Source organism: Carassius auratus, chromosome 27 (genome assembly GCF_003368295.1).
Source record: "Carassius auratus strain Wakin chromosome 27, ASM336829v1, whole genome shotgun sequence".
Lineage (NCBI taxonomy): Eukaryota > Metazoa > Chordata > Actinopteri > Cypriniformes > Cyprinidae > Carassius > Carassius auratus.
This window is the reverse complement of record NC_039269.1, coordinates 15,952,901-15,977,246: the sequence shown is the minus strand read 5'-3', so window position 1 is coordinate 15,977,246 and position 24,346 is coordinate 15,952,901. Positions and strand designations below refer to the sequence as shown.

General features: G+C 35.9%; 2 protein-coding genes across 2 annotated transcripts; one reads left to right on the top strand and one right to left on the bottom strand.

Moving 5' to 3' along the window:
* The first annotated feature begins 1,450 nt into the window (after positions 1-1,450).
* gng12a (guanine nucleotide binding protein (G protein), gamma 12a) lies at positions 1,451-19,460 on the top strand. Its single transcript, XM_026206146.1, has 3 exons — positions 1,451-1,701; positions 17,116-17,224; positions 18,161-19,460. The coding sequence occupies exons 2-3, from the start codon at positions 17,132-17,134 to the stop codon at positions 18,284-18,286; spliced, it is 219 nt and encodes a 72-aa protein (XP_026061931.1). The 5' UTR covers positions 1,451-1,701; positions 17,116-17,131; the 3' UTR covers positions 18,287-19,460.
* A 2,141-nt stretch (positions 19,461-21,601) lies between these two features.
* On the bottom strand, positions 21,602-23,419 carry gadd45aa (growth arrest and DNA-damage-inducible, alpha, a). Its single transcript, XM_026206145.1, has 4 exons — positions 23,214-23,419; positions 22,562-22,663; positions 22,255-22,471; positions 21,602-21,722 (listed from the first exon to the last, which is right to left on the bottom strand). The coding sequence occupies exons 1-4, from the start codon at positions 23,252-23,254 to the stop codon at positions 21,609-21,611; spliced, it is 474 nt and encodes a 157-aa protein (XP_026061930.1). The 5' UTR covers positions 23,255-23,419; the 3' UTR covers positions 21,602-21,608.
* Between the last annotated feature and the right edge of the window lie 927 nt (positions 23,420-24,346).

Below are 24,346 nucleotides of genomic sequence, written 5' to 3'. Positions count from 1 at the left end.
TCAAATAAATTGTAATGATTTCTAAAAGATAATCTGACACTGAAAGTTGGACTAATGATGAAGAAAATTCTGATTGCATCAGAGGAATAACATTACATTTTAAAATATATTAAAATTGAAAACTTCACTATTTCTTTTTTGGAATAATTAATCATTTTAATTTTCCAAACTTTTGGCAGGTACTTTAATAATAATAACAATTCTATATACTTTAATATAATGTATTATAGTACTTTATTGTAATATATTATTATATTGTTGTCATGATTATTAAATGCTGCTTTTTATTTTTTACAGGACAGTATGCATTTTTACAATATAAGATATATCTGTTAATGTGCTAAAATATATATATTTTTTAATAATGAGTGCCGGGGGCGTGGTTTGTGGTGTGGTCAGATTTTCCTATATATAGTTGGTTTAGAGTTCAAATTATGTAGCAACCCCTAAAATGCACCACTTCTTTGCTTAGTATGCTGCCATCATCTTCCTGCTGCCCATCTCTGCAACACAGCAGCCTTTCAGTTTATCTCAGCATCAACAATCTCCTGCTGTATTCTTCGACCAGGTGCAGACTATTGCTACACTGATGTAATAACAGAGACAGACAAACATATACACATATACCATACAGTATATGCTTATTTGTCGGGTACCATTTGGTCAGTAAGATTTTTCACTAGGACAATAGGTGATTTTTTTCCCCTGCTTCAAAGGTGGCCATGACCTATGAATTCTGCAGGTCGTTACTAGGAATTAATTGATACAAAATTCATTAGTAAAATATTTATTTTTATTGTATACCTAATCCGATTTAGAGCCATTTTATAGTATACTAATCCATAAATCCATGTTTATGGGTATTCACTTTTAGTGCAACTAAACTTTTTTTTTTTTTATGTCTGTGGTATGGCTATCTAATAAGATTTAGACCTACTTAAAAAAGAGGGTACTTATCTTAAAATCCCAGACACTTTCTTTAAGACCTTGTGTGTGTGTGTGTTTGTTTGTGAAACTAAGTTAACATCATGTTTAAAACAGAAAATATAATAATATTACATGTTTTAAAATGGAATGAGGACTATTGGGAAAATATATTTGAGTAAATATACAATCTAAAGGACAAACAGACTGCTGATGACATAATTTAGCTATTTTAAAAATAGCAATGTAACATTGGCATAATCAATGTAACACAAATCTAATACTTTTAACAGTGTCACTGTCGTAATGTAAAGATACAACAATCATCACAACGACAAATTCCTGACAGTACTAAAATAACATGGTTTATAAGCAAGCATTCCTTGCCATTTTATCAAGGCGAGGGATTGATTGTTCCCAGAATCACAGAAAGAGGGCGTCCGAGTTGAGGAGAATTCGGAGGAAAACAATCAGCGGAGTCTCTCTCCACAGTTCGAAGGCTTCGAAAGGTCGACGGTGACGTCATGTCTTGCGCCGACCGTGATTGGTCAGCGTAGGTGGAAGTGTTACAAACGGTGTCATTCACAAAGTAACAAGAAAACATTACAATAGTGATAAAGAATGTAATTAACTTTAAAATATTTGGCCTATTTAGATCATTTTCCTGGCAATTTTACACGCGGATCTTTTGAAGTTCACGTAAAACCAATTTTGGGGCGTATTTTCGGTTTCTTCACTGATTTATCAGCAGATCACACTTGAAAGATTGGTTTAAAGGTAAGACTATTCTGTCGACGGCGAATGAGTTTTACGATTATAATTTATTTGTTATTCACAAATAACAAAAGATGTAGAAACTCTTCTGCTTCTTTTTGTGGCCTATGTACGTTTGTATGTCGAAAAGAGAAAGTTGTCGCCTTGTAGCTAATCCTTTAAGTTTAATATAAAGTTTTGAAGCGGATAACAAACTTTCACTATTCAACAGGTTAGTCAGTGTGCAATATTAAACTGTACATCAGTAGGTGGCTATAAATCTAACTCTTGAACAACAAAAATAAAGTTAATATGACTGCCTATTTTTCACCGTTTGGAATGTAAGGGAGATTTCTGTATTTAAATCATTGTCATTAGTAGGCCAAAATGGCTGTTTGGGTTGTTTAAGATGAAAATACACTAACATATACCAGAAATCATTTGAAGTCTTTCTCAGTTTCTGTTAGACTGCCTCAGATCAAACTACAAGTAGAGACAAGACGATTTAATTTCTTTCCGTAGTCAGTGAAACCTATAGGGGATGTACTGCAACTGAAAAGTAGAGTCCAGACTTGTATATAATGTTTTAACCCCCTAATTTTGCCCCTCTGAAGGGGTTTGCATGCATGACTATACTGTTAATGATCCACACTCATTAGTTTGCATGTGAGCCCATTGAGGAGCCTTTCACTTCTCAATTATCAAACTGTTCAAGGACCATCCTCTCAAGTATTTGTTTTATGACAAGTATTTACGTTGTCTTCATATGTAGAAGAGTGTCTTGAATCTAGTCTGATCTCCTTGAAAAGCTGACACATGGCCCTGAGAATGTCCCTGAACTCCCATACATCCAAATTACACAGTTTAAATCATATTAAATTATCTGTTTAAATGAATATTTTACCCAAAACAGATAATTTTTTTTACTTCCTGCCATGTTGTCTGTGTCTATCAAGCTCCAAAATGGACAAAAAGAGGGAAAACACCATAAATATAGACCACACGACTCAAGTGTTATATTCCAATTCTTTTAGAGCCATAGAATGGGTTTGGGATGAACAGATTAAAGTTTTATGAATTTTTCACTGTAGAAAAACCCTAACGTAACCCTAACCCACAGACCTGAAAGCAAAAATCACTATTGTTCAGATCTATTGGAAATTCCTAAAATAATCTGTGAGTAATCAGCCTTCTGAATTGGACAGAAAATTCACGTCAAGATTAGTTTAAACAGTTCTATTTGATTTAAATTTAATAGACATGGTCGCCATGAATGATTATTGTATAGAAAAGAGTGAAGTCGTCATTTCAAGTCAACTTTAATAATAGAGAAACATGAGTAAATAATGAAAGAATTTACATTTGTTTGGGTGAAATCTTAAGAATAATAATAATAAAAAATGTAAAAATACAGACACATAAATCCGCTACTTCCTTTTGAGATAGTGGTGGCTTGTAGTGTTGCAGTGATTAACCACAGAACAGTCCAAATGTGTCCTCTGTTTATATTCTGTCTGTTAGAGGATGTGACTGGAAACAGAGCTCTGCCAAAACCAAACCTGTACTCACCATAGTGCTGCTTCAACTTAAGAAATATCTCATATTTATGTAATGCCAGCTGTTTGTGGGACATGTAATACAGTAGACATCTTGTATCATTGCACATGAATCATCAACATTGGGTCAATCAGTTTCTTTTTCTTCTGTTTATTTTTGGATATGTATTCACTCTTGCTACTCTATAAGATTATACGACTTTAATAAAATAAGATGGCTGCCCTCACAAGGAATTGTAACATTTAGCCACTGTTCGTAAGTGACGCAATACTTCAAGCACTTTCTCAATTTGATTGTGAAACTAAGTGTTGCACTATTTTGGTTTCCTCGGAAGCCACATTACGATTTGTTATATTGCAACAGGCTCCACAATATATCACAACTACTCTTACCTTAAAGCTAGATACATTGGCAAAGCACTTTATTACTAAAACTGAAATAAAAAATTCAACTGAAAATATTCAAATAAAATTATTTTAATATAAATATTTATTATTGATTAATAATATATAAATAATACTAACGCTGGCACATGGTCTCTGCACACTGGCAGTAATGCAGTGATCAGACTTTTTTTTATTTATTCGGTGCATTTAAAAAGGTTCATGCCATGACCTAGTACTGTAGTTAATGTAAACACTCTAGCCCATCCACAGGCAAAATTTGACTTTAACTTTTGTCATAAACCACCTTCTCACTCCTGTGATTTCACAGAATTATAAAAAAAAAATTCAGCCTCATGCAGCCACTTTTATCCTCTGATACCATTAGAAACAGATTTAAAGAGCTACCGCATGACTTCAGAACTGCACTAAATCAAAAGACTGTGCTTTAGAAGATTAAAGTTATGCATTAATAGAATTACAAGATCATGTGTGATTTTAGTCAGTGGTTTTCTAGTTCTCATGTGAAATGTGAAAACTGTTATCCAAGCATCTCAACTTATTTCTTCATGTTTCTCTTTTCTCTTTCATGTTTTTCCCTGACCTGCTTGGTTAATCATTTAGGTAATACTTTACTGCAGTAAATATGATATACAGTGCATATGATATGTGAAATGATGGCCATGAGGCTTTTGAGAATTTGTGGACTCTACCTTATGTCTGCCAGTCATTCATCTCCATCCCAATCTGAATGGATTTATTATCACCCTTCCTCTGTTAGGTGTGTTTGTGCCAGCCTCAAATATACCTTAAATCTGCAGTATGTGCATGAAAGATCTGATTAAAGTCGGTGTAGTTTTTTCAGTTGTACTTTTGTCACAAATTTTGAGCAAGGTTCCTTGCCTCATTAACGACAACTGGGACCTGTAGTGTGACATGCTGTACTTAATCTAAAGCTTTATTTATTTATTATTTATTGTTATTCTGTAAGTTTTTTTATTAGTATTATGGTATTGTTATATTATTATTATTATTATCAATTAGTAGTACTAACTATAATTTTTTGTATCTATAATTGTTTTTATATATGTTATGGTATATCATTTTATTGAGTAACAAAAAAAAAAAAAAAAAAAAAAATATATATATATATATATATATATATATATATATATATATATATATATATATATATATATATATATTTAAAACAATATTTAATAATAATAATTCTTATTAGGTTACATTTTATTTTAAGATTTTGTTACCTTGTTATTATACATTTAAGTACTGAGTAATATTAATTAACTACATATACTTACTATATGGTTAGGGTTAAAGAGTTTGGTTTAGAGTTAGTTGCATGCAATTATGCATCATTTATAGTTATTACAATAGTGTAACATGTGTAACAAGGTCACCTTAAAATAAAGTGTTACCTAATAATAATAATTATTATTATTAAGTAATTATTTTTAACAGTAATTATTAGTAATTTCTAACTTTTTAATTTTCTATTGGAATATGTGTATTGTTAACACTGAAAGCTTCAGATTATGTGTCAGTTATAGCTAGGCTCAAAGTCAAAATGCTAGGATGCCATCTACTGGTAATCTATATCTGGAAGTGGTTTTTAATGTTGGCCTGTGGCCACGAAGATTTTGATTTGTCTGCTAAATCCCTGCACTACCATTTATCTCCAAAAGGTGGTGTATGTGGCTCACACTTGATTCTGCATTTATTATTTTGTGGATGAAATCCAACGAGGCCATAGTTGGGGACCAAAAAAAAACCCCTTACTGCCTTTTGACACATTTTCCATTGTAAGGTTCGCTGGGGTCAGACCCATGGCGAGACACATCATAAACACCCATTAACACTGACAGATGGTCAGAATGATACGTCCCCTTTTTAGCTTGACCAAGACCAGTTGGACAGAGTTTACATTTCCTTGCTGTCTGACACCAACATTAAGAGTGATTAATGCTGAGCAGCTCTGAGGTATCCTATCTGTACATTAACTACGGCTGTTAGAATCTTGTCCAAATTCACCTTAGAAGACCCCCCCCCCCCCCACAAATCAATAGGGAATGACATTACCATAATTGGAGACCTTGAAACAGATGTGTCCGATATCTACACAAGATTATGGTTTTGTTACTTTATAACCTGGTCGTTTCCTTTTTGATGTGCTGCTTTATTTGGTAGTGACATTGTTTATCTTTATATTAATAGCAGAAAAATGCTGTCACTGCATTTATTACATTTAAAGACTTTAACAGCAGATTATAATTGACTTTGAGATTCTTCCCTTTCTAGGAATGGGAATCATAAAGAACTTGAATTAATTTTTCTATTCTTTTCTTTTTAAGAAATGCAATTACAATTTAAAACAATGTGAAAGTGTGTTTTAAAAAATAACTTTTCTTATAAATGTATATTCACACACACACACACACATATAAAGCATATACTAATGCTCATTCTGCATGACCACATTTTAGATCCCTTAATCCATATCTATACTTATCAGGTACCTTACCTTATTAATAAAGGTTAATAATTCGTTTATAGTGAAAATTGGACCTTAAAATAAAGTCACCAAATTGTCCTTAATTCAGCATTGAACAACTACATTCATGGAAAATAAAGCTATTTAGATTTACATATATATTTATACCATATTTCTTGCAAGTGTTACATGTATCTTACAAATATATTATATGAACAACCTAGGCAGAATGACCAACTCATAAGAGTCACTTGTTTGCTAATCAGACAATGTTGAACCCAGTGCATGGTATGTTTTGATTCACCAAAGGGATTGGGAATCAAACTGTACTGATTGTGCTGTAGGTTTTTGATTCATTAAAACCAAGGGGCTCATTAGAGTCAAGAGATAAGATAACTTTTTTTAGGTTAGCCATGACCTTTCAGTACTTAACTGTATTCATTTGCCAGATGCTTTTTATTTCTAAAACAACATACATTGAGAACGTTAACATACAAAGTTAATGTATTGCCAGGATGTGTTTCCCCTGGGAATCAAACAAACAGCTACCTAATTTGGGCATAACTTCTGCTTTGGCATAGGAGTTTGTCAAAATTACCTTCCTGTTGGGAAGGCAGCGAGAGCATGGGTTCTCCTTGTGAGTAAAGATGGGCATGATTCAAGGAAACGGCTCACATAGGTCAACTGAATGAATGGAAGTCATTGATCCAGCAAGGTGTCTCATGCTGTAAACTGAGAAAGTGTTCATTGCAGTGAGCAGCCTCAGGTTGGGACACTGTGTCAGTCTAAGGGGAAGTTCACTGTCAGGGGGAACAAAGCAGGGATTATGAGAAGTTTGGGAAGCTCCCTCAAAGACCCGAGGTTAGCTTTTGGGGGACTTGTGAAGGGAGTTTTGTGAGAGAGGTTCAGTGTGGGAGATGCTCATTGTCAGGGTGGCCGTAGGGCCCCAAAGTGTTTGTCCGCTTTTCTGTTTAAGGAGAATGAAGTGTGCAGGTGGCATGAGGCTATACAAGTGCTCTCTATACTCTGACAACCAGCTCACTATCTCTTCTAGTTTTTTGAGCCCTATAGCCCCAACTTAATGTAAGAAATGATCAACCAGGAACAAGGATGAAAAGAGAGCCTGTTATTCACAAGAATAGCATTTAGTTTTTTCGTGTGAGTGGCATGTTTTGTGTGAAGATTATCACTTCTATAGGTCTCAATTGTTTCTCTCAGCCATATTTGGCTGCCCTGTCCTCTCTGATGATCTCACTGGTGCACAGTACTCCTCCACAGAGCTGCATATGTTTTGTACAATGGCAAGAAAAATCTTTATTTTCTTTCACGCGGTATTCAAAAACAAACATACAATGTGAACAAGTTTCCAATTCATGAATGCATGACTGATTTGATTTGGTTCTTTTTAGTGAATCGGACACAAACAGTGTAGTCTGATTCCTTAAAAAATGACTCTTCTGAGTCGGTCTGAATCCTTCTGGACTGTTTCCAGAAAAGAGCAGTTACTGAATCAACATCTAAATTGCACACAATCTGAAAGACTTTTATTTTGATGAAGACATTGACAATAAAAACATATAGTTCTGTAAGTGTTTATGGGAACTCCTTTAATTCAGTAGTTAAATGACGTGGGGCTTTTTGCCCTTTATCCCTCTAGCAAAATGCAAGAGATTTTTTGGGGGAATTTAACGTAACAGATATAGGTGCTTCTCGATGAATTAGAATGTTGTGAAGTTAATTTATTTCAGTAATTCAACTCAAATTGTGAAACTTGTGTATTAAATAAATTAAATGCACATAGACTGAAGTAGTTTAAGTGTTTGGTTGGTCATTGTGATGATTTGAGCAGGTGCCAAATCCTGCTGGAAAATTAAATCGGCATCTACAAATGCTGGTCAGCAGAAGGAAGCATGAAGTGCTCCAAAAGTTCTTCGTAAACTGTTGCAGTGACTTTGGTTTCCAAAAAACACAATGGACCAACACCAGCAGATGACTCTGCACCCCAAATCATCACAAACTGTGGAAACTTAACACTGGACTTCAAGCTATGAGCTTCTCCACCCTTCCTCCAGACTCTAGGATCTTGGTTTCCAAATGAAATACAAAACTTGCTCTCATCTGGAAAGAGGACTTTGGACCAATGTTAGCCCAGGTAAGATGCCTCAGGATTGGCTTAAAAAGAGGAATACCACAACTTTATCCAAATTCCTTGACACATCTGTGTGTGTTGGCTCTTGATGCCTTGACCCCAGCCTCAGTCCATTCCTTGTGAAGTTCACTCAAATTCTTAAATCGATTTTGCTTGACAAGAGAAGGCCGTGGTTCTCTCAGTTGGTTGTACATCTTTTTTTTTTTTCTCCACACCTTTTCCTTGTACTCAACTTTCTGTTAACATGCTTGGATACAGCACTCTGTGAACAGCCAGCTTCATTGGCAATAAATGTTTGTGATTCCTTGTGAAGGGAGTCAAGGATTGTCATCTGGACAACTGTCAGATCAGCAGTCTTCTCCACGATTGTGTAGCTTAGTGAACCAAACTGAGAGACCATTTTGAAGACTTAGGAAACTTTTGCAGGTGTTTTGAGTTAATTAGTTGATTGGCATGTCACCATATTTTAATTTGTTGAGCTAGTGAATTGGTGGGTTTTTGTTAAATGTAAGCCAAATCATAACACCTAAATAGAACCAAAGACTTAAACTTCTTCAGTCTGTGTGCAATGAATTTATTTAATACCCAAGTTTCACAATTTGAGTTGAATTACTGAAATAAATGAACTTTTCCACAACATCCTAATTTATTGAGAAGCACCTGTATACATTAATTTTCTCTATGGGCTTTCCAAAGTAAAGCCTTTTATGTGCCATTGGTTGTTTTCCTGTTGTGCTTGTCGTTCTTGTCAGTGCTTTCTTTTTCCTTTCACTGGGTGCTTCTCTGAAGTCTTTTTCTTTGTGTTTCTCTCCTCCCCCAGTCACATGCTCTATGTGCATTTGTCCTTGACTTACTCTACTCACCTGTAACCAACGTTTTGTTTTGGGTCTCTTTCTTTCACCCTCTATCAGGCACAACATTTTAGTAACCTTGTGATGCAACACTAGCATACCTGACATCAGATCAGAAGGTTTCGTGTTCAAATCACGTCATGGTCAAATGTATGTATAATTTTTTCACAGAAATGTATTTATTTATTTATTTGTTCACAACAATGTATTTATTATCAACAGTTTATTTATGTATTCAAAGCAATTTATTCATTTGTTTATTTATGCACACACAGCAATTAATTTATTAATTGATTTATTCACAGCAATTAAAATAAATAAATAAATGAAGAAACAAAGGACAGATACCTGACATTACCCTTTCAAAGTACTCTGTTTTGCCAGTCAGGTCAAGTTCATTGTGGACTAAACAGAGTGTATCTGGAACAGTTTGTGTCATGATGTTCTGGTTCAAAGTACCTTCCAGGAAATGCTTATGATTTTATTACAATGAACCACTGGTGTTATGTGACTGCTGTGTCTCCTCTTCTGCCAGTCAGTGCACAAATATCATACACAGATCTTGGTTATGGGGTTATATATGTTAAGAAATATGAAAAATAGGCCGTTTTGAAAATGCATTTGCATTAGCCAGCATATTCTTTCTGCAAGATCACTGCTTTACTAGTGCTAAGCTTGTGGTTAATGAGGCAAGCATCACTATTAGTGAAACTTATACTCTTTTATTTTCACTGGAAAATGTCATTTACAATTCCGTTAGATCTGGAATTTTGTGTGAGGGCAAAATATGTCCCCCCCATAAATTTCACATCAGGTTTAGTGTGTCCTGTAAAAAACTAACTCTGCAAGTGTTTTTTCCACCCCCCCCCCCCCCCCAAAAAAAAAAAAAACTTAATACTAATACCTAAAACTTAATTCCTAGCTGGGGTCTTGAACAACCACTCAGAAGACTCTGTAAACCACATAGCAACAAAAGCACCTTGAACGCCTCAGAAACTGCAGAACAACACTTTTGCATATACAAACAACACTCAAATTTTCACAAAATTTAAACATCTAGTTTTTGTCTATAGTACATCTGGGGGTGTAGTTTGTTATATGTAACACGATAAACATGTTTGTGTGTGTGTGTGTGTGTGTGTGTGTGTGGGTTGAACAATAGTGTTTATGAGATCCTGTCACGCAGTGGTTTTTCCCCATATTATGAGAGGCTGTATGCCCAAACCTGACACAATCTACTGTAGGCTTTATTAAGCATTCTGTGGAGCTGGTTGACCAATATATCATGTGCTGATGAGTTCATGGAAATAATCTTTGATCCCATGATGACACATCGGTTCATGTGACATGCAGAAACTCTGGAGGCGTTCATTTGTGGAATTCTTTCAAGTTTGTGAATGGAGGCTAGATTGACAGGTTTTCTTTTAAACCAAAGCATTAATTTGTTTGTTGTATAAGAGTCATTTGAGACCTACAAACTTTTTGTTTCTATTATTTTGTGATTATCATCAGATTGCTGTACAAAGTCGAATGTACTTATTGCTATAGGTTCATGTATACTTTGTGAATATGAATGGTTTATGCAAATACTTGCAAATCATATCTTGCACGTTAGACTCTTTATGTCTAATTTAATTTTAGACATAAAGACAACCCTGTCCTGTAAACCGCACCACTCAGCCATCTGCAGTCATGAGAACACTGTTGTGACTGGAGTGTTACTTAATGGTGCTTGATGGGATTGGAATATTCCACAACCCAAAATATTAAACTGTGGTTTGTAACTCATCCAGCTTCAGATGATAATAATGCTTCAGATGTGCAGAAAATCCCATGTGCATACACTGAAGGAGAGACCAGAGAAGGAATCCAGACTGTAATTATCTGCTTAAGATGTAATGTCCAATTTGTGAATGAATTACACTTATGAACAAGTTCCTTTTTAAAACGTCTGTCAAATGATCCACAAAATGATCCACAAGTCAGTTTGAATCATTATCACAAAGTATTCACAGCGGATTCTTAAAGGGGGGGTGAAATGCTCGTTTTCACTCAATATCCTGTTAATCTTGAGTACCTATAGAGTAGTACTGCGAGCGGGGCTCGAACCCGGCTCGAACCCGGCTCGAACCCGGGTCTCCGGCATGGGAGGGGACGCACTAACAAGGAGGCAGAGATATTTTAAGCAGTTTTACTCACCGCCTGTGGTTCCAACACACGATCGTGACCCTTTTTCGTTGGGATTGCGTCATCCTTAAGAAATAAACGATGTGCAAATCCAGCGTCAAACTGGGCTTTGTTTGTAAAACAAGCATCTTCGAAATGCAGGGAACAACCACAAACACTTGCACAACTCCGTTGATGCTCTGTAAAAATAAACTCCATCCACTGGTCCCTTAATGCTGTTTTTTTTTGGTAATCTGTGCAGGGTTGTCTTGCCCTGGCAACCAAAAAACACTTCTTTTGTGACTTTTCGCGACGCTCTCGCTCTGATCAGTGATTGTCTGTGCTCAGCCTCTCAGTGCTCTGCTATACGGGAGTGTGAGCTCTTCCGGCAGACGTGCCCTTAGGACCCATATAAGGAAATTCCGCTCCATCTAACGTCACACAGAGCCATACTCGAAAAAAACTTTCCGAAACTTGTGACAAACCGGAAGGAGTATTTTTGGAACAGAAATACTCCTTCAAACCTACAACTTGTCCATGTTTAGCATGGGAATCCAACTTTAACAGTGTAAAAAACTCGGTATGCATGAAATAGCATTTCACCCTCCCTTTAACTGAACCATATATTTTTATTCCAGTTATTTCTGAATTTAAATAAACTGGGAACTCTTGTTTGTAATTAAAGATGCACATTCATATAAGAGATTTGTTGTAATAAATGTTTCCATTCAAATGTAGTCATTTGGCTACCTAAATGTTTAATTGTAGGAGCCACTGGCTGTCTAGACCTTTTTGTTAGAATGGGATCCTGGAATAGAGTAATACAGTTGTGCTCATAAGATTATGCATATCCCTTGCAGAATATGCAAATATGTTAATAATCTAAACTAAATAAGAGGGATCATGAAAGTTGCATGTTATTTTTATTAGTACTCTTTTGAATAAGCTATTTCACATAATGGATGCTTAGATATACTTCCACAGGACAAAATAATAATTGAATTCATAAAAAAATTACCCCGTTCAAATGTTTAAATTTATAACTTTTATAAAGAATATCTTTTAGGCTTTGAGACTTAAGTCTTTGCAACTTTAGGGATCTTATCTATGCACAATCAGCTTGTAACACTCCAAAGAGAAAGACAAACTTGAAATTGCATCATATGACCACTTTAAATGTGTTCCAGAAGACCAAATAAGTAACATTTTCCCATGCAAGTTAACCCTTAATGCATTGTGCTGCCTTATTGAGCATCAGTAGATATTTTCACCTTATATACTAGTTATGTATTAGTCAATGAATGAATTTATGCCTTGTCGTTATTTTAACCATCTCTTAAACTGGCATTTAGTTATTTTCATTATAGGGATAGTTCATCCAAAAATTTCAATTCTTTCTTGCTTTATTTACTCACCTTCATGTAGTTCCAAATCGGTATGACTGTATTTCTCCCTGTGAAACCCAACAAAACTGAAAAGAAATCCTCACACATCCTTCAAAATATCTTCTTTTGTGTTCAACAGAAAACAGAAAGTCATACAGGTTTGGAAAGACACGAAGGTGTGTACGTGAACTTTTTTGTGTGATCTTTTTAAGGACAATTTATTTTCCATAAACTCACGGCATGTTATCTTTCACTTATTCTACATTTGCTTGTTTTCTTGTCTCGCTTTTCCCGTAGTCAAGCCCTTTGACACAAAGACCCTCCCTGTAAAAGCCCAAACCCAGTCACTACTGTGTGACATTACTGTGTTTTCACTGTTATTGAGCCATCCAGCATATTAACTAGGAGGAGCCAAGCATAGACCTTTGGCCTCAGATAGTGATAATCTGATGTACTCATACACAGTGGAGCTGCTAGTGACTGGGGCTTCATAAAGACTGCTTTGTTTTAGAGTTGTAGCCTAAACGCAGAGCTCTGCTGGGGTGAGTTTGTTGTTTCGAAGTTGAATAGTTGTGCATTTCTCAGCTGCTGAGATGAATGGGGGCATTAAGAGGAGGGTGACAGGCAGAGAACACAATGGATGGGAGTTTTATTGCACCTCGGTTGCACCAGCATATCTGGCATCTTGCCCATAGATACAGTACACGCACAACCTCCCGTTCACAGCTGTATCCTCTCTCACACTCTTTTTTTTCTCTCTGTAATTAAACTACAACAAAGAACAAAAATACAATTCTTTCAGTTTGGACTGTCCCCAGCCCTAGAATTTTTCCAGGGTTGCCTGACTTTGAGAACTACCTTTGCGCTGGTTCATCCCCTCAAGACAAAGATATTTATTTTCCAGGGGGTGAAACCTCAACACACAGCTCTTGGTTATCAGGCCGCACGCATGCTGACGTACATGAGACATTATCTCCGAGAACTGGTGTTTCTTTAGGCCCCAGGCGTTGACTGATAATGGCCCATTATTGTAGCCCTGGCCCTGTGTTGTTCAGTGTGGATTGGCTCGTTTTTGTGGACTTGTTCACATATTCCCATCTGCTGGGAGTCACTGCACAGTGGCTATTTTTGGCTTGGCCATTAATACGCCATGATGCTTGGCCAAATGCATGATATCAACTTTATAGTTCACACTGTTGGTTGCAAATCAGATTATAGTTTTTAAATACTGCAAAAATAATAATGCAAACTAGCCACATTGTGTTACAGTACTTTTAATGGTTTAATAGTTTCATAAAACTCCTAGTAAGAAGAGATACTTCATTTAATATGATGGCTTTAACTAGGAAAGCACAATGGTAGCATATCAACAATATAAATGTATTCATTTATTGGTTTCTGTCAATATCAAAGTTTAGGCAATGTTTTGTTTCAGTGCACAAGACAGTCTCGTTCTGGACATACTGAATTCTGCTGTCCTGCATGTTTATTAGATATGATCACACGCTCATTCCATGGAGTGTATTTTTAGATAGCTCTTGCACACCCTTTTCATAATAAAAATGTCTAGGCTGATGCTTTCCATAGAATAACTGTGGGGCAATACATCTGTTTGTCAGAGAGCTGCATGCACTGTCAAATGTGAAGTGGTTTTGAGAGCTGTTTCTATAGAACTGGACCCTTGGGGTTAACAGACCACTTTCTGTAGAAATGGCTTCTGACCTATAATAAAATTTAGATAACTTTTTGTTAAAAAAAACCCTGGAGAAAGAGAAATGGTTATCAGATATTAGACCAGGCATCTTTACGCCTCTGAACCTGTTTGTCATTTATCATGAAATGAAGATCTCATAGTGTGATCATCAGAATGGGAGTTCAGACAGCTAATAAAAACATCACAATAATCCACAAGTGCACACACACTTCAGTCCGTCAATTGTCTTGTGAAGCAAAAAGCGGCATGCTTGTAAGACACAAATCCATCAACGTGATTTTAAAATCCATCCCTTTTTGCCCTCATATCAAAACCCACCAAAATATTTGTTGAGAACTGTTTTGAACCATTTTCACTTGTAAACTGCTCTGCGCATATTTCTCGCCTCAGTCAGACGACCACTTTTTCACTTGAGAAAGCAATATTTTGGATGGGCGACTGGTTTGAAGTTAAAAACATTAATGATGGATTTGTTTCTTACAAGCAAGCAGATTTTCACTTCACGGGACGTTAAATGATGGACTGGAGTCCTGTGGGTTAGGGAAAGTGATGTAATAAATTTCTCTAAAACTGTTCAGATGAAGAAACAATCTAATTTACATAATCTGGCGAGAGTTAATAAATTGTCCAAAAAGTTTCATTTTTCGGTAAACTTTTCCTCTAATGATTCATATAACCTCCTGGCTGAGAAACACTGGCCTAATTAGTATTCTTGACTTCCTTACACTTTCTGCATCTTGAACTGTCACTTATTCCCAACACCTTTAATACTTAAAACCTGAGCTTACCTAAAACGTTTAACACCATTCTTTTGCTGCCTTCAGGTGATGCAAGTCCAAATGTGCTGAGCAGTCACAGTAGTTCATGCTGAGCGAGAATGAGTTGCATTACTACGCCTGGCTGATCAGGGCGTGCTGGTGTCACTTTGTGAGATCATGTGACTAGGCGAGTGGCAGGAACTGATAACATCTGCTGAATGAACATGTCTAGGGGCAGCAGTTGGTGACCTCAGGGCTAACAGGGTAACACTGAGATGGGGACATGTTTTGTGTACCTCCCCTACACACATCTACGCATCCGTATGCAGAACATAAGGTCATCAGCACATTTCCTTTGATTGAGGCATTGATAACCACTCTTATCTTTAAAGACTGTCTTCCTATCTCTAAAAAAAATCGGGCATGGACATAAAGCAGTGTGTACTGTAAATGATGGCATCCAGTGTACTTTGTATGTTCTGTTACTATATTTAGCCTTAATATTCCGGTGTTTATTTAGTTTGGTATAATAAGTTATGTAGGAATGTTCCTTCATGACTTCATGAGTATGAGAGGAATAGGAAATGGCCAAATATATTTCATGCCATAAACAATAATGGGGAAAACCAGTGATGTTTGGAAAACTTTTTTCTTATTAAATATGCTTTTTAAAATATTTTTCTTTGATATAACTGAACTTAAAAACAGACTGTCAGTCTGGATATTATACTTCAGGATATGTAACTTTTATTAACTTTAATCAAAAGTAACACTAAAAATGATATCTGAAGGATCATGTGGCCATTTTTACTATTTTTTTAATCAAATAAATGTAGCCTTGGTGAACATAAGAGACTTCTTTCAAAAACATTGTCATCTCACTGACCCTAAACTTTTGAACTGTAGTGTACATTCACAGAATGTTCAGCTTTGAAAATCTAATATCATCATAATATTTGCATGTTAAATTGCAATAGCACATCTCTCTTACATCTTAATTTATATATTTTTTTATTAGCTATAACTTGAATAGCTTACACTGGATATTTGTAGTGCAGACTGTCTGGCGACTGGTGTCTGGATATTATGGAAGGGCATTTATGATTATGTAATCTTTTCACATAAAGAGCACTGTAACACTGTCCTGGTTTTGTGTGACACCATGCCACTGCAAAACTTCCTCAAGCCAGGTAAAGTAGTCCCATGTGAAAAAATGTTTTGTAACCTAGAACACCATTTCCTCTTCCTTTACCCATAAGTCAGTAAAGTAAACTTTTTGTCTCTTTTGTTACAGTATTTCTGAGTCGCAATAGATGATGTTTACTAACTCGTGGTATTAATGAAGTATTCCAGTTCAGAGAAGGAACATGGAAATGGATAATACATTTACAAGAACTTTTGAATTTGCTAGAATTACGTTGGTTTGGGAAAAAGAAAAAAAAGAAAAGAAAAATCTAAACATTTTGACCATCATGACCCATCCCTGCTTTGAACAGAGAGCTATTCATTTACCTTATTAAACCAAACAACAATCTAAAAGTATATTTAGGTCTGCAGGGTAGATTTGTATTAGTGGCATAAAATACATATTAAGTGTAAGCAAGGCATGACTGATGCATATTAAACTAGACTGTCATGAAAATGAATGTAGCTGAACGTAGCCAAGCTCAAGACATAAGTTGTTTTCCACAGTACAAGCGCAGCACTTCAATTCCAGCATTACCTCAGTTCCTGAGAAGGTTTGGTCATTTTATCTGTGGAGAATGAAGAATAATTTGAGTGTATGTCAGTAACTATTGCACGTAACCTTCAAGTCAGTGTCAGGTTGGATTTGTCAATGCAGTGTCATAATCTTTTGCCACTGCATCAGATGTGTTCTAACGCTATGTTGTTGTGGTGGGATTGTTTAATGATGTCTGTAGGTTTATAACTGTTTTATGTGGGTTTTGTTTTGTTTTTGCAGTTATATGGTTTAAAAAATGTCCTCTAAAATGGTGGGCTCAAACAACCTGGCACATGCTAGGAGGATGGTACAGCAACTGAGAGTCGAGGCCAGTATTGAGAGGATAAAGGTACATTTTCTTTTCTTTGCATCTTTAGAAGATCTTTCTTTCCTCTAGTCCTCTTTATATGTGATTGTGTATTTTAAATGTATAACATGTATTAAATGTATAACAAAATAAATAGTTAATTATACCCCCCGATCAAAAAATGACTTGCTTTTTTAATATCTTACGCTATATTATCACCAAATCTTGGATTCAATCTTTTAGACAACTTGTTTACTTTTAATTAGCACTGGTTTTAAATTTCTTTTTGCTCATAGGCTTCATTGATCTGAGCTTATATACTCCTCATTTATTGAGTGAATGATGTATAGTATAGACAATAGTTCTGTAATAATTTCCTCTGTAGCTGTGTGAATTTCTTTCTTCTGCTGAACGCAAAACATGGCATTTTTTTTAGATATGGGTAACCATCTGTTTCTGGTCCCCACAGACCTCCATAGTAACCAGAAACTCTTCAAGATATCTTCTTTTATGTTCAGATGAAGAAAGAAACTCTTACAGATTTGAAACAGCTAGAGATGAGCAAATGATGAAAGAATTTACATTTTTGGGTGAACAGCATTTTCCAATGGTTTTTGAAGCATCATAACAGCTGCTGAAAATTCAGTTTTGTCATCACTGCAATAAGTTTACATTTTGAAATATACATATTTAAATAGTATGTTTACTTTAAAACGTAACATTTCCTAATTTTACTGATTAACTGTATTTTTTTTAATCAAATAAATGCAGCCTCGGTGAGCAGCAAAGACTTCTTTTGAAAAGGTTAAAAACCTTTATGACCCTAAACAGTTTGGTGTACTGTATATTGTTGTTTAGAAATAAAAAGAAACCATAAGATATTGTTTCTTTGTGACTGAATGGTCCATGCATTAAAGGGTATTAAATAAAACAAAATCATACAAGAAAATTTTTCACATTCTGGCTTGTCTCATCCAGGTATCCAAGGCCTCAGCTGACCTCATGCGTTACTGTGGAGAAAACGCCAAATACGACCCCCTGCTCATGGGCATCCCTGCCTCAGAAAACCCCTTCAAGGACAAAAAGCCCTGCACTATATTGTAGTGTAACAAGTATTAATCTAATTTAATTACTTCTACTCAACTTTGCCTTAAGTTCGGCTTTTGCTCCTTAGTATAACTTTGTGCCATGTCTTAACTGTATTTAGCTCTTACAGTATTTATTACTGTAAATAAACTCCAATCAGTACTAATTAATTGCCATTTTGGTAATGATTAGAATCGAATCTCATCTTGACCAGCATCACTTGTCTTCTGTTTGGTTGTTTGGGCCAAACTGAAATGATCCTATAAATCAAGCCGTTTAGATGTTTTAAATGGGCTTAAGTTCCTCTTTCCACCAGATGATGCATTTAGTTAGAATTAGTTTGAAATAGGGAAGTAGCACAACACATTATGATACAAGGAGCTTGCAACTACATTAACTGATTAAGACTCACTTAACGTGTGTTATATATTCCTCTAGCAGTACATGTGAATAATGTTATAGCAAAGGGACTGACTGAAATAAATGGAATGGAATTTGGATTTGGATTATGAGTCTAATGTGACTTCTGCAATCACAGTTTAAGTGCATGCTGGGTAAATAAAACAATATGGTAAATCTCACATCACACAAATACTGATTTGTTCTTAATTATAGGAGCTACCACTATGCGCAAAACCATTAGAGACGGGTTACTGGTGTGCTTTATAGGAAAGGAGAACTGATTTCCCTGCACTTTCAAACCCATGTGCCTTAGATTGTTCAAATCAGTACTTATTACAAATGAAAAGATGACATTTTATCTGTTGACACTCAGTAACTTTTTGGTTCCATTTAGATTTAAAGGCCTTTCCCTTCTGATTTAAATGTATTTTTTCTGTACCTAGGACATTTGTAAAACAGAGACTACTGTTGTTTGATCTTGTCTATGAATTGAATGTTTTTTTTCCCAAAAAAGGGCAGTTGTGACATTCACACCTTTATTGGGGCAAGCATCATACACTGATGCTGCAACATCTGTATTATTGTGGAGAGATCAGAAGTTATGCAGTATTTGAGATTCACAACCAAATACCTGTGACCTCAGTATCTCTGTGAAGAAAAAAGTTTCCCTTTGAATTTTTTGGTGTTTCTTTCTATTCTAATTTCAGATTATTTTTTTTTGCAAGTCTTCATAACGTGTACTGTACCTTGAAAGAAAGATTTTATTAAAATTGTGAAATAGTAAAACTAAGTGCATCACATATGTACGTGTTCTTGCGAAATCTACGGTCAAACAGTTTGTGCTATATTAGTGTATCTCATGAAAATGTGTTATATGTAAATGCAGAGTTTTTTTCATTTGATGTAAAAGTGCAACTTGGACATTCTGCAAGTAATCACTATTTGTGTTCCACAGAAGAAAAAAAAGGTCATATGGGTTTGTAATAATACAAAGGCAAGTAAAAGATATTTAAATTTTGGGTGAATTATCCCTTTAAACACACAAAGGAAACAAAACATTGTTTTTACCACAAGGGTTAGGAGTTAAAAAGAATAGTTTGAAATCAGGAAAGCTCCTGTTCAAAAGTTTGAGGTTAATAAGATTATTTATACTGTATATATTTTTAAATAAGCTTATTCTTACCAAGATTATATTTATATAAAAAAATATTTAAAAAACATTCAACAGTAATTTTGTGAAGTATTTTTACAATTATTTTACAACTTTTGAATGGTAGTGTAAAAAATACAGTTTTTAAAGAATATTCTATATTGTGGATGATGCTTAAAATTCTTCTAAACCATTAAATATGTGACAAACGATTGGTATTAAAGGATTGTTGATATGGCGTGAGCTGTGATACTCTGAGATCTAGGAGTGGTGCACTGTGACGCAAGTTGTGACAGAACAGCAGTTATATCACCTGGTCCTTGTTGCACCAGCTGTCTAAAAATAATCTTTTTAAAGACGTCAGAAAACTGCCCAAACAGAGCAGTTAACACTTTCAGAATCAGAATTATCTGAGTTGAGAGACTAGCTGATTTTTTTTTAAAATCAGGATTACATTTGGCTTTTTTACACAAACAGCTTAAGATCATTTTTAAGGAACCCCTAACTGCCATGTTTTGCATTCAACTTGTCTTTGAGAGATGCTATTTTGTTTCCCTGACCAAGTAACTTTTTTTCTTGTTCACGTGACTGGAGTTTACCTTCCTTACATCAGCCTAACATCATTCAAACCTTGTTTCATCACTTTGCACAGGGAAGTGGTGGGTTGGGTACACAACTGATTTACTGGTATGTGGTATCTGGAAACCTGACCCAATATGTGCCAGTCATGTGATCTCGGCCGCCCTTTCTGAACACTTCCAGGCATGTCTCTAGACACTTCCGTTCTCCAGCTGGTCTTGTGTAATGTGTTACATTCTTCCTACGCGTTGACTTTTAACCTACAGAGCAGTATCAGTTTGACAAACATAGCACAATTAAGAGCAACTTGATTTATGACAGCAAGTTTGACATTGACGCAAGCAAGCGTACAGTAAACTGAACCTGAGCAATTCATTTCGGCTGAAAAAGGAATCTGATGAATAGATGCAGTGGTCACGCTAACTACAGCACGACAAAAGAAAGGCTTGGATGGCTTTTGTTGGTCTGTAATAGGGAGTCACGAAGGCCACTGAGTCCAGCGTGACCCTACTGATCTGAGAGGTGTATGGTGTTGTCAGGTCCATTCTACTAGTCCACTCTGCTTTTCCAGAAACCTCTAACAAAGTAACCAGCATGACTACCATGTTGTGTTCAGAAATACTTTTATTACAACACAAAATTCATTTCGCATTTGAATATAATAGTATAAAAAGTTTTTACATAAATACTTTAATTTAATATAAATAATTTAAAGACCACAAAATAACAATTAACTTAAGTAAAAAAAAAAAAAAAGTTTCTTACAGGATATCATCTCAGTGGTTTAGAAGCAAGTCCCTTTAAAATAATTTACTTCCCAACATTAATAAGTACTAACAGCATACTATTAAAAATGATGGCAAAAAAAAAAAAACAAAGAATAGGACAGCCTCTTTGAAAAATATCACCTCTGATATTATGTTGCCTGAGAAATATTTCATCCTGTAATTAACTGAAGTGCTTTATGACACCCCACCAATAAATTATCTCACAAGATTCTCAGGCGCTCACTTCCTGTGACATCCTCAAAAAGTCCCACAAACAAAGGCAAAAACTGCTGAATCATTTCAGATTGCAAAAGGGTGCTCCTCCTCCAGTTCACTCTGTAGGTTACTCCCCAATTCCAGCAGTCTGGACTATCAGTCCTTTTTGTGACCAACTTTTTTACTAGAAATTTGTATCCATGTTTTCACTAGTTTGTAGCTGTCCTCATCGTTCTGGAAGGTTAATGATGGGCACCCATTGATCCATACAGCGGCTCTCTCTGCAGAAGTGGTTCACTTTTCCCAAAGCTGGGTTCTTCCATGTGGATGCATGTGGAACCTGTGAACATCAGAAGAAGAGATGGGATTACATTGTGTTTGTGTTTGCTACTGAGTGTCTTTCTAAGCATTAAGGATTGTCTTTTGGATGGCACCCACCCATGTGATTTCAAACATTTTTCGTGAATAGAATTTTGCAAGTAGGAATAAAAATGAAGTCAAACTGCAGTAGAGTGCCATGAATTTAAATGTCTGAGGGGTGAGAGTATGCAAATCTTACTAAATGCATCCTATGAAGTACATAAAACCTTTTGAAAGAATATTAGAATGATAAATACTAAGGCATCTGTTCATTTGATCCCAATGGAGAAAAATAAGTGAATAAAGGAACCTGGAACATTAAGTGAAGAAACTCCTATTTGCATAGAGTACAGAGCAGGATGTGCACTTGGGTGTCATGCACTGGCAGTTACAGCTGGACATGTTCTGACAAGTTACTAAAAGCAATGGCTCACGTGCAGGGTACTGGCCTATTTTGGTTTTTGGTTCCTATTTAGATTCTAATCCCAGGTACAATTATCGTTGACACTCACAGTGACCAGAATGCAGTGCAGATCCATCTGCTCGCTGCCGTGCATGCCGGCGCCCCCGAGGATGTGCGCGAGGCGACGCGTGTTGTTGACCCGCAGGATGTTGATGTCATTCTCGCAGCAGAAAGCCTGAATGAGAGTGAAGTGAATCTGAAGCGCCACATCCTTCACATCATCGTCGTCTGTGGCCAGGATGCACAGCACTACGTTATCAGGGTCCCTAAATAGAAGCGTTGAGATTTTAGTTAGTTTCACTGCACCTGTTGAAACGACATTGAAAGCCAATAACACTGAAAGCTTTTAAACTTACACATTGAGTGACTTTGCAGCCTCGTAGACCCCAACTGTAATACATCCCTGCGGTAACGCGGAGCGCAGGACCTCCTCCAGAGCTTTAATCACAGAATCCATCCTGTAGAAACACAATTCGGATAAATTATTGAGTATTAATAACGTCCAGAACGTTGAAGTTTTTGAATGGCGACAGCTTTAAAGTTGACAGTTTTAAACTGAGTCGGTTAAACTTATTACAGTAATATGAGTAATGTAAGTTATTCACTGCTAGTTTAAGTGTTTGGGTGAGCAATTTACCTACGTTTCTCTTATATAAGCAGATAAAATCTAAGCAAAACTTATTTTGCAAAACATTAAAGACCTGCTAAAGTTCAGATGTTTAATAGGCACGTCACAGCGCGCGATGGATCTCGTGAGAGTCTCGAGCCTCGTGAGCTAAGCTCGTGCAGCTGACACTTAACCCGGTATATGTGTTTGCTGTCTTTATTTCACATCTTTCACAATAAACATAAATATAACTCTTTATATTTGTTTTTAAAAAAACACTGTTCCTTTTGAATATAACTTTTTTCCTGGGTTCCTGCATTTTTCACTTATTGGTACATTTACGTTACTATAATAATGTTATGTGTCTTAATTGCCGAATAAATGCATATTGACATATTTACCTTTCAATAGAGTAATCTCCATTAAGTTCTTCAAACGTCATGTTGCACCTAAAATCCAGCACGGACTTGAATAAGTTTCCTTTGAAAAACAGAGTAAATCCAGCAGTGTCTCGTGGATGTCCTCTCTCTGACTGTCAGTGCAGGGTAAATATGACGACGCGAGGAGCTACATTACATTTAATTTCCCTGAGAGCTGTGAGGAGAGCAATATCTGCATAATAATTCTTACTGGACACATGCAAATAAAGAAAAGTAAAAAACATTTTGATTGGCTGTCACTCTGTACTCACAAAAGTCGGCCATTCTCATTCGTGTGTCTAAGTTGTCATGGGCGGGGCGTAGCCCGTCACGTTGGGTGACGTTGTTTTTAACCTTGTTGGACTTGGAAAACTTTTCAGTGGCATGTCCGGGCAAAGGAGTCTTTGGATTTCCCAAATGTATATTCAACCACACAAATTATTAAACATTAGATAAACATTTTATCTAAGCATCTTATAAAAAAGAAACAGCTTTTGAAACAGTTCAAAATGCTGCACAAGCGAAATTATGTTTGTGGGTCAGTACAGTACATTTCTAAGGTTTCTTATAGGTACAATTGCAAACAGTTTTAATACATGTGACTCAATAACATGACGCAAACTGCTATATTTTCTGTGCTTAAATAAATAAAACAAAGTCAAATCAGTAGAATGATTTATTATTAATTTCCGGTCGTAGCTGTAGCCCTTCTTGCCACAAACCAACAATAAAACAGATATAATTTCAGTCTGGTTTGATCTCTAACCCAACAGTGACACCCCGAGGACAAAGTAATATATTGCGCCAGTATTCACTTTAGTGCATTTAATAAAGGTGACACAGCCTCACCGAAGTCTCTTACCAAATTTCTTATTAAGTACATAAAATACTGTGGCAGAATAAAAGCTAAGTAATAAAGTGAGTGTGTCATATTCCAGGCCACATGATATCTGACCAGTAGGAAGCTGACAGGATTTTTTTCGGAGGTACATTTAATTCATAATAAATTCTATCAGCAATGTCTAAAATTCTATGGAAGTAATACAAGAACATTAGTAATATTTCCTAGTGTTTGTTTGCTGGGCAGCCAATGGCCCTATAACCCTGAAAATATG

Excerpts from the sequence above, each read along its gene's own strand:
- gng12a (XM_026206146.1), top strand. The coding sequence starts at position 17,132 with ATGTCCTCTAAAATGGTGGGCTCAAACAACCTGGCACATGCTAGGAGG. Across the intron at positions 17,225-18,160 it reads CCAGTATTGAGAGGATAAAG|GTATCCAAGGCCTCAGCTGA; the intron begins GTACATTTTCTT and ends TGTCTCATCCAG.
- gadd45aa (XM_026206145.1), bottom strand. The coding sequence starts at position 23,254 with ATGACGTTTGAAGAACTTAATGGAGATTACTCTATTGAAAG. Across the intron at positions 22,472-22,561 it reads GCTGCAAAGTCACTCAATGT|GGACCCTGATAACGTAGTGC; the intron begins GTAAGTTTAAAA and ends GCTTCTATTTAG. Across the intron at positions 21,723-22,254 it reads TGCACTGCATTCTGGTCACT|GTTCCACATGCATCCACATG; the intron begins GTGAGTGTCAAC and ends TGATGTTCACAG.